Source organism: Phyllopteryx taeniolatus, chromosome 1 (genome assembly GCF_024500385.1).
Source record: "Phyllopteryx taeniolatus isolate TA_2022b chromosome 1, UOR_Ptae_1.2, whole genome shotgun sequence".
NCBI lineage: Eukaryota > Metazoa > Chordata > Actinopteri > Syngnathiformes > Syngnathidae > Phyllopteryx > Phyllopteryx taeniolatus.
The window spans coordinates 22,679,457-22,690,760 of record NC_084502.1 but is presented as its reverse complement, the minus strand read 5'-3'; the positions used below and the strand labels follow the sequence as shown (position 1 = coordinate 22,690,760).

At 43.4% G+C, this 11,304-nt stretch overlaps 1 protein-coding gene across 2 annotated transcripts in view; it reads left to right on the top strand.

The window, feature by feature from the left end:
• Nucleotides 1-379: 379 nt before the first annotated feature.
• The window catches only part of LOC133481965 (LHFPL tetraspan subfamily member 4 protein-like), a 48,220-nt gene continuing 37,295 nt past the window's right edge, over nucleotides 380-11,304 (top strand). For both annotated transcript variants that reach the window (XM_061781398.1, XM_061781408.1), the window contains exon 1: nucleotides 380-899. In XM_061781398.1, the coding sequence (XP_061637382.1) occupies nucleotides 485-899 (415 nt within the window). In that variant the 5' untranslated portion in view covers nucleotides 380-484. The remainder of the gene's footprint in view (nucleotides 900-11,304) is intronic.

Below are 11,304 nucleotides of genomic sequence, written 5' to 3'. Positions count from 1 at the left end.
CGCAACAAGACCTCACATGAATCCATCCATCCACACCTCTTGGACGCTTTTATGGGTAACATGTAAACACCTATTGGGTTGATGGAGCACGGAAAGCAGCTTTAAATTTAAAACATCGAGCCGAAGACTGTGAAATAAAGAAAATCGCCCCTTTTTATGGATTTAAAAATAATAATAATTCATGGTGTCACCCCTAGGAAAATGAGCAATGTTGAAACTCTTGTTGTGGTGAAATATTCATTAGTACTATAGGTAGGCTATGATTTTTGTATTTTTCCCACGTAGCATTTTTTCCCTTCATGCAAGGCCTATATTAGATAAATAGGCACATCCAGCTCTGCCATTAAGTGGATCTTGAAGATTGTCTTTTTGTGTGGATTTTATTTCCTTTTTTTAGGGGGAGGGGGGGGGGGGTGGACGAGACAGAGGGTGTAGTGACAGGGAGAGATTGTTTTCTTTCCTTTTTTAAAGAAAAGGAACAACCATGTTGCCTTCCCAAGAAGCCTCCAAGATCTACCACGGCAATTACAACTACAACTACAACCCTCGGGCCGTCGGGGTGCTGTGGGCCATCTTCACCATCTGCTTCGCCATCGTCAACGTGGTGGTCTTCATCCAGCCCTACTGGATCGGAGACAGCGTCAACACGCAGCAGGTGGGCTACTTCGGCCTCTTCCACTACTGCGTGGGCACCGGGCCGTCGCCCAGCCGGGAGCTCACCTGCGTGGGCAGCTTCTCCGACTTCAGCTCCATCCCGTCCGGAGCCTTCAAGACGGCCTCGGTGTTCGTGCTGCTCTCCATGGTGCTCATCATCGGCTGCATCGCCTGCATGGCACTCTTCTTCTTCTGCAACACCTCCACAGTGTACAAGACCTGCGCCTGGATGCAGCTGCTGTGCGGTAAGCTCGCGCACGCACGCACACGCACATGGGGAAGACCATCTTTTGTTTGTTTCATCTATTTGTTTAGTGTGTGTTCGTGGGGCGGGGGTGGAGGTAGATGCACAAGTGGCATCTGTGCAGCTGTCTTTCTGGTTTTGATCACGTTTAAATTGAATGGAGAAATAAGGCTCAATTTGTGAATAATGCATCTAGCTCGTTTTTTGTGTTGAGCCCAGTACCCACATTCTCTAGTCATAGTAGTGACTCTAGTAGGAGGGAGGGAGCGAGAGAGAGAGAGAGGGGGGGGGGGGGGGGGTCGTGGGGGGATCGGGGGGGGGGGGGGGTGTCAGAGGGAGAGAGGAGAGAGATGGCATGCTTAAACTTTACAGTGCAGTAATTATTTGAGAGACGCTTGATTGCAAAATAGATCACATCTATTGTGCAAAGTGTATTTTGTTTGAGATAATCAGAACAGTTTTGGGGTTCTCTGTACTGAGACAAATGAGGATTGCCCCCAAAAAGGAGTGCAGGGTTGAAGGATTCCTATGCACTCCATTCCACATTGTAGTTTTTCGCAGTTTTAAATCTGGCACAATTAAGTGTTTTGTTTTTTTTTGTTTTTAAGGAACACCAATTTATAGAATTTTTTACTGATTGTACTGTAGTTCAGTTGCGCATAACTCTTAGTCAGATCTGGAGGCAAATTTACATCATGCGTTCATGGTTGTGGCTGATTCATTTAAAAAAAGAATTGGCAAGTACTTTTGCAGGATCATAAACATGGCGGATATAATTACACTGCTTTCCTATCATTTCGAATCAGCTACAGTACAATAGAATTCATTAATCATAAATGTTTTTTCATATAACTTGAAAATCCATCCATCCATTTCCTGTACCGCTTATCCTCACTAGAGTCACGGGCTAACTTGAAAATGTATGTTGTTTTTGTGGAGAACTTTAAGTAGGTAGGAGGTTAGCTTCAGGGTCATACTTATTATTTTCTTTACAAAACCTTACGCTTTTTCAAGTGAGTTTCCACTAACTGCAGTGCACTGTTTAGGACAAAACTTTACTGTTTTATAGTGAACATAAAGGCATCAAACATGTTTTTGTGGTTTAGTAGAGCACTACAAGCTCAAATCATGCATGGTTCGAGTTCAAGTAGAAGCAAGTTATTAGGTATGTGTGGTAACATGCTGCAAGGCTTAATTAGGTCTGTTGTTTGAATTTTCCATCTCTGATTGCACAGGATTGCGACAATATGGGAATATTGTTGATGGGATTATTCTTGGCACCAAATGAAGGGAGCTCTACGGTAGCCATTGATATTCCAGAGTATAAAGAATGTCGCTCCATTACATGATTATGATGATGAAATGCAAATTACCACCATACATCCATCTCAGTTCCATGATGCGGTGTGATGTAAAGCGAAGCTTTGAATTCAACCTCCCGTGACCAAGGTTTTGTTTTTATGAGCTGTGCTGCTATTTTGAGGAATGATTCCAGGTCGATGGGATTACTGTTCTCAGGGCAGGTTAACGTTTTCTTTCCCTGCTGGCGCATTCGGATTACAGTTTGCAGAGCTGAGTGAGCATAAAGTGTTCATGTATCTACGGACATGGAACGGGGGGAAGGCAATGCATGACATTTACAAATGGCTGTATGGGTTATGATCTATTATCATAACATTAGATGCCGTTTCGATTCATGAAGTTGGCTATTGGGGATAGTTTAATGTTAGTAATCATGTGTTTTTATAGGATGCCATTCATACAACAGAGTAAGTCCTGGCTTCCTGCAAGTATATCAGCTTTGTGTTGAAATAAACAGGCCAAGATTTCACACTCAGTAAATCCATTTGTGAGTAAAATGAGATGAGATTATTTCTGTATTCATATTTAGGTTTTTGTTGGGAAAAAGACTATGATAAATTATTTCAAATCCTTTTTCCACCATTAATGTGACCTATGATATTTAGAACTCAACTGAACATAAAAAAAAATAAAAATCAGGGTGGGGGGGGGGGGGGGGGGGGGGGGGTCAAGTGCCGCCCCCCTCTGTATTTTGCCCTTGGCGGCTTCCCATATCGCCCGTATCAGAAACCACCACTGCATGTAGTGGCTGTTCTGCGCTGTTGCCACTTCCTTACTGATAATAACTTTTCATTTCTATCACGAACTAACCCATCATCAAACTATGCCTAAAACCAGAAAAAGTATATCTTCCCTGAAGTGCTTTGTGTTATTTGGGCTACAGTGTTTCTGCCATATGCCCCATGCGCCAACTGGCCCGGCAGTGGCTAGAGTAGTCGCCCGCGGTCCAGCGCACCAGCGATGGATCCCGTCCAACTTGCCACAGCAGCACCCTGCACTGGCCTTCACAACGGAGACACTTCAGGGAAAGATAACTGTCCATTATGGGCGCTACCTTACGAGCTAATGAGATATCTGGCAAGCAAGCTAACGAGCCAGCGAAATCTCAAGTACAGCGTCGGCTCATCCAATGTCAGCATTGGCTCTCATGATGTGTCGTGCGTGTGTCCACATAAAAGCGACCCATCAGGGAACGTTAACTGTTTAATAGACACAACGACAGTCAGCTTGTGGTTGCATGAGCTGCAAAGAGCCACATACAGCTGAAGGTGCTACGCAGCGCACTCACTTCTACGCGGTGTGTCAAATTAACAAGACTTTTTGGTCGGTTTATTGGGTCTTTAAATTGCCTCTGATTAACCCCATTTAAAATTAAGCTGTTGTAGTTGGCTTTTTCTGATATTTGTATTTATCATGTCCGTCCATCCATTTTCTGAACCGCTTATCCTCATTAGGGTCTCACTTAGGGCGAGAGGCGGTATACACCCTGAACTGGTTGCCAATCAAACGCAGTCCAAACCACTGTCTTATGAACTTTGTCCTTCATCCTAGCAGAGACTCGTCTGTCACATAACACAGCTGACACCTTCCTCCACCCGTTCCAAGCTGCTTGGAATCATTTCTTCACTTCCTTACCACACTCACCATTACTCTGGACTGTTCACCCCAAGTATTTAAATTCCTCCACCCTCGCTATCTCTTCTCCTTGTAGCCTCACTCTTCCCCCTCCACCCCTCTCATTCATGCACATACTGAATATTCTGTTTTACTTCGGCTAATCTTCATTCCTCTCCTTTCCAGTGCATGCCTCCACCTTTCTAATGGTTCCTCCACCTGCGCCCTGCTTTCACAATGTCATCTGCGAACATCATGGTCCATGGGGATGCCAGTCTAACCTCATCTGTCACATTATCCATCAACACTGCAAACAGGAAAGGGCTCAGGGCTAATCCCTGATGCAGTACCACCACCACCTAAAATCCTCTGTCACACCTACAGCACACGTCACCACTGTTCCGCTGCCCTCATGCATGTCCTGTATTATTCTAACATACTTTCACCTCTCGGTCACATCCTACTTTTGGGGCATAGCCACTAATCACATTTTACATAACACCCTCAATTTCAAGTTTTAGACGCATCACTCAATCTGATACTCTCTTCACCTCCAAGACGTTATTCGTTAACTCTTCCTTTAAAATAACCCCTACTCAATTTCTCTTCCCATCTACACCATAGTGAAATTATTTGAACCCTGCCCCTAAACTTACCTTAGCCTTACTGCCCTTCCACCTGCTCTCGTGGACACACAATATATTCTCCGAATCATCATGTCAACCAATTCCCAAGCTTTTCCTGTCATAGTCCCAACATTTGAAGTCCCCATATTCAATTCTAGGCTCTGTGCTTTCCTCTTCTCTTTCTGCCTAAGAACCCACTTTCCACCTCCCCTTTGTCTTCGACCCACAGTAGCTGAATTTCCACCAGTGCCCTGCAAGTTAACGCCGCTGGTGGCGAACGTTGTTAACCAGGGCCACGACCGATGGGGTCTTGTGTGGTGAGCGTGCATACAGGCCATGGTGGCGGAATACATTACTCACTGTTTTCCATGTGACAACAGTACATGCTAATTCCAGGTCTTTTTGGAAGCTCTCCACCGGTATTCCTTGGCTCTTGGACACTCTTATGATTATTCTTTACACTCCTCAGTCAGAAATCTTACGAGGAGCACCTGATTGAGGCAAATTTATGGTGGTATGTCACTTACGTATTATGGCCCCAACCGTGCTCACTGGAATGTTCAGAAGCTTAAATATGCGCCTGTAAACAATGCCATCGTTATGTTTTGCAACAATTACTTTGCGATGGTCTTGAGACAGCTCTCTGCTCTTACCCATCATGAGATGTGTCTTGACTCACACCTTGGCAATGAGATATTTTTGTAGGCCATCAATTAGGACTGAACCAGCTGATATTCCTTTGCACTGACAAGGGGCTGGATTGATATTTGATTATTGATAGATTTTAGGTGTTGTCTTGGCTTTCCATGCCTTTTTGCACCTCCCTTTCTTTCTTTCCCTTTTTTCCTTTCTGTGTTCAATACCTTTTCCCTGTGTCGTTTCACATTTTGACACACAACTTAATTTCTGATCGTATTTTGTTTGATTTTCTTTATATGTGTGGATTACTTGGGTTGTTCCCAACATCTGGTGAAATTTTCAGGTCAGTAGCACCTTTGAAAGTACAATCCCAATTCCAATGAAGTTGGGATGTTGTGTTAAACATAAATAAAAACAGAATACAATGATTCGCAAATCATGTTCGACCTATATTTAATTGAATACACTACAAAGACAAGATATTTAATGTTCAAACTGATAAACTTGATTGTTTTTAGCAAATAATCATGAACTTGGAATTTTACGGTTGCAACAAAAAAGCTGGGACAGGGTCATGTTTACGACTCTGTTACATCACCTTTTCTTTTAACATCATTCAATAAACGTTTGGGAACTGAGGACAATAATTTTTGAAGCTTTGTAGAAGAAATTATTTCCCATTCTTGCTTGATGATCACCTTCAGCTGTTCTACAGTCCGGGATCTCCGTTGTCATATTTTACGCTTCATAATGTGCCACACATGTTCAATGGGAGACAGGTCTGGACTGCAGGCAGGCCAGTCTAGTACCCGTACTCTTTTACTATGAAGCCATGCTGTTGAAAACACGTGCAGAATGTGGTTTGGCATTGTCTTGCTGAAATAAGCAGGGGAGTCCATGAAAACGACGTTGCTTGGATGGCAGCATATGTTTCTCCAAAACCTGTATGTACCTTTCAGTATTAATGGTGCCTTGACAGATGTGTAAGTTACCCATGCTATTGGCACTAACACAGCCCCATACCATCACAGATGCTGGCTTTTGAACTTTGCATCCATAACAGTCCGGATGGTCCTTTTCCTCTTTGGTCCGGAGAACACGACGTCCACAATTTACAAAAATAATTTGAAATGTGGACTCGTCGGACAACAGAACACTTTTCCACTTTGCATCAGTCCATCTTAGATGAGCTCGGGCCCAGAGAAGCCGGCGGCATTTCTGGGTGTTGTTGATAAATGGCTTTTGCTCTGCATAGTAGAGTTTCAAGTTGCACTTACGTATGTAGCGCCGAACTGTATTTACTAACATTGGTTTTCTAAAGTGTTCTTGAGCCCATGTGGTGACATCCTTTACACATTGATGTCGGTTTTTGACGCAGTGCCGCCTGAGGCATCGAAGGTCACGCGTGTTTTAGGCTAAAAAAAAAAACTACTACTGTAAAGAAAAATAAAGTGCTTCAATGTAACAGACAATCGGCTGTATCGGATGACCCATGCCCCTATTAGTCCTTTCTGTTGAGGTTTCACTGTATAAACCACTGATAGCGATCTTCTTTATGGAGTAATCAATGTGATAAATAGGTCAGGCAGAATAGCGTGGGATTCAGTTTCCTGTCCAGCATCAGTCAACATATTGAAGACAGGGAGAGCAAGATAAAATCAGCGCATTTTTTTCCCTTCACATTGTCTTGTCCTGTCTGATCTCACACTCGCCCGCAACCCTACTGAGGAGAAGCGGCTCAGAAAATGGATGGATGGATGGATGATCTCACACTCATGTCATCTGATTGTTTGTTGAAATTTTTGGTGCTCTCAGGCTGGCATAAATCAAACAGCACAGGTTGAGCTGCAGGTTTTCTCATCTAAGTCCTTCATTTACTGGACCAGATTGGAGCTCTTTGTGGTAATATCAATTAAGTAAAACATTAGTAAAATTGCACATACTTAACTAAAAAGTGGTGCATTGATTGCATTAAGGAATATGATGATGACGCAACCATTATCAACAATATTGCTTTACTCCATAAAATAATTGGAAATATGATGACTCCACTGGCGCACATGAATATGGCCATCTTTCTAAAATTAATCACAACCCTGGTGGAATGTGTGGATGTCCATCATCTCTGCATTGCAGGCAGCCATGTACAGACATTATATATATATATAGAGAGAGAGAGAGAGAGAGAGAGAGAGAGAGAGAGAGAGAGAGAGAGAGAGAGAGAGAGAGAGAGAGAGAGAGAGAGAGAGAGAGAGAGAGGTGGGAGGCTGGCGACCAGTTGAGGGTGTACCCCACCCCTCACCCGAAGATAGCTGGGATAGGCTTCAGCACGCCCTAGTGAGGATAAGCGGTACAGAAAATGGTTGAATGGATTACTAAAGAATCAAGGAACACATTCACTCCCATTTATGCAGTATCCCTGAATGCACCTCCCGCACTCACGCAGCTGTGGCGTGCCATCTTAGTTTAATTATGAAGAGCGAAACAAGCAATGCAGCAGGTGTACATTGTTTCCTGTGTCCTCTCTCATAGTTATCATGCAAGGAGATAAGTATACAGCACTCGGGGCTGCTCCATGTGCTTTTTTTAAGCATTATAATTTACCATAACATGGGTGCTAATCTTAGCAGCATGTCAAAACAGATCCCTCTGCTGGTCACTTTTAATATTACAATTGATTCGCTGTATAGTTCAGTACACCAACATCGCAGTGGACCCTGCGATGTGACTATTGTACACACGTACATCGCAATGACGATGCTCCAACAATATTTTGTGCAGCACTACATACACACACACACACACACACACACACAGTCCGACATTGTATAGTATATTTTTATTCAGTATACCCACAAGTAAAAACAACAACAAAAAAACAGTTTCTATTGTAAGTTAAAGTTCCGCAAAACAGGCTAAATTGCAGAGTATGTGAAATCACGCTTCAAAATGGTCAAGAATGGAGACATTTGTTTGAGCTGCCAGTTGCTGTGGGTGTGTCGCTGGGTGCTCTGAAAATCCCGCCTACAGCGGATTCGCTCCTCCTCTGCCTGCACGCAGTGCAAGAGAGGAGCGATGCACAGTACACATTATCACGGGCCACAGAGACTCATTCTGCCCCTCTGTTTCTGTTGAAATTCAGTGGGCCGTTAGTCGACGGAGGGACTCGTCAAACCCAGGGGGAAATCATCTGTGGTACATGCAGTAGTGTGGGCCTGTGGCCACCGAGTTACAGCCATTGGCGGTCTCTCCGTCGATGCGAGACGCCGGCGGACCTCCGTCGTGTACTCTGACCTCTGTCGGGCTGACATGGGTCCGTGGGGTTGCGGATCCTGTGCAGTTCTCTGTTGCGAGGCGGCCAGACGGCAGAGTCGTGTTAGCCCAAATAACACCAAACACATAACACTTCAGGGAAGATGTATTTTTTCGAGTTGTAGGCATACATTGATGGCTAACTGCATCCTATACTGGTAGAACTGGGTCCATTATGAATGAGGAAGTGGCAAAACCACCAAATAGCCTATGCATGGAATAAGCTTGGTGTTTATACAGTGGGGGACGGAAAGTAGACACCCAAACCTCTTGACGTCACAAGGATAGTTTTCAGCCATGCCCACAAAATCAGAAAAATTTAGAAAAAAAAGAAAACATTTCTCAAGCTATAGCGCAACAATTCAGTACTATGTTGTTCTCAGTCTTTGCACGTTTTCAGCACATCTTCAAACATTTCCTGTATTTAGAAACAAAACAAGGATTTACATTTGTACCTTAAGCAATGCATTGATTACTGTATATTGAACTATTTTACCAAATCAAATTGAGGCTATTATTTTCTCCATAGGTCTACAATACAAAATTCTTTATGTACTTCACAATATATTTAATCTATACCCTTCATTATGAAACTACTGTCCATTTTGTCAAAATAAATTCTATATTTTAAGGTCAAAAACAAAAATGAAGCTTCATATACTTTTCTTCCTATGTTCTTGACACATTCTAAGGTAAAATCAGAATCAGAATCAGAATCATCTTTATTTGCCAAGTATGTCCAAAACACACAAATTACATATTCAGTGGGATTGATGACATGATACATTTTGTATTTAAATTTTGTCCATCTTCATGAAAGTTACAAATGTTTTGTTGTCCTTCGAGTGGACGTGTATGATGTGCGGCAGGGGTAAATTGTCCAACAGGCTTGGCGTATGGCCTAATGCTGTTCACCACCTTGAAGATGATCATTTAATCCTCCACTCTGGCCTGCTGGCTGTAGCAGCACTTCCCCTGGCACAGCCCACTGACCAACTATGCCACTGTGACTACATTCATGGCCAATTTGAAATGACGGTGGCCTCAGTTTAGGACAAATAGACCCAACGCATCAATTCCGAAGCAGTTAGGGTGCGCATTGTGATAGCATTGTGCATGTAACTCCACCTCGGAGGGGGAAAGATAACTGTTCACCTCAAGAACATTTCATTATGAACTTAACTTGATGGCAGCGCAAACGAACACCCACATGTAGCTTTAAATCAGATTTGTGGTTGTGCGATTCTTTAAAATTTTATAATTAGTGAAGTGAACTTAGGGGAGTTCAGGTTAAGGTTAAACTGAAAATGATGAGGACAAATAGAAGCAAGGCCAAATCACTGGGTTGCAGGCTTCTTGGCCGAGCAAAGTGACAGTGTGTCTTGGCAGCTCTTATCTGAAAGTGGGCCAACACTGGCTCCTCGCTATGCTTAACTGACCAAATTCAAACAAGGTTCATGCCCTCGGAGATAAAGTGTCCGGCTCACAACTGAACGAACTGGAAAAATTTAACCAAATTATATTGGCTCTTTTAGATCTTGTTGCATTGTGATAGCAGGCACAGGCCAACTGGACAAGAAAAAAGGTTAATTGTGACAGTTTGTCACAATTAGGGATAGGAAATGAGCGATTCCGATTCTATTATCAATACTGCTTATTGATACAATTCTTTATCGATTCTCACTGGGTGAGTGAATTAAATAATACAAATGATACAACAGATGCGGTACATGATAGCGCAATACAAACTGGTAGCGGACTCCCGGTGTATGCTGCAATAATTAGCTTAACCACAGGTTGACGACATGATGGTTTGACCACAACTTTAGCAAGTTTGGGTTCACACCATCATGTGGTTGTGGTAGTTTTTGCTGGTCTGCTACCTGTTTTCTGGTCAGATCACGTAACGTACGCAATGCAAAGACGAGAGCAGTTGTGACGTTAATTTCAGTCGACAGCAGTGGGCGATACCGCGCAACATGGTGGCCCCCTGAGATGGATGAAAATTTACGATTTATTCTGTTTAACTCTTATTACACAAAGGTAATATTAATCGGAATTTTGAGTCGTGATGGCACTTACAAAATGTTCTTGCAAAACAAAATAATAATAATAATGGGGTTTTAGTGCCCCCTTATGGAAATAAAGTAGGGTACAAGTTTCAGTACGAAGTGGGTTAAATCTGTCTCAGAAAGTCGTGTTTGCTACTTCCCATCTTCTGTAAATTATGCCGTACTTTCACAGGAATATGAATAATGGACACATGTTAAATTTAAGAGTCTAGACTAAGCTGCATGCTTCCTCAAACAAAAAGAACAAGTGTAGGGCAAGAGTTCCCAAAAGACCTTGAGGTCTGTGAGGATCTTTGCCGCTTGCGCCTTCACATTAATTTTCATTCATTCATGCAAAGTTCTCCCGGGTGAAGTTAATTTGAGTTTATGTGGGTTTTTTTTGGTAAGCAAAAATTAACTTTTGTGGGAGAAGCAAGATCTCTGTAAGACAATTTTTTTTGGGGGGGGGGATTTCTTTCAGGCGGCACGGTGGCCGACTGGTTAGAGCGTCAGCCTCACAGTTCTGAGGACCCGGGTTCAATCCCCGGCCCCGCCTGTGTGGAGTTTGCATCTTCTCCCCGTGCCTGCGTGGGTTTTCTCCGGGCACTCCGGTTTCCTCCCACATCCCAAAAACATGAATTAATTGGATACTCTAAATTGCCCGTAGGTGTGAATGTGAGTACGGATGGTTGTTTGTTCCTATGTGCCCTGCGATTGGCTGGCAACCAGTTCAGGGTGTACCCCGCCTCCTGCCCGATGACAGCTGGGATAGGCTCCAGCACGCCCGCGACCCTAGTGAGGA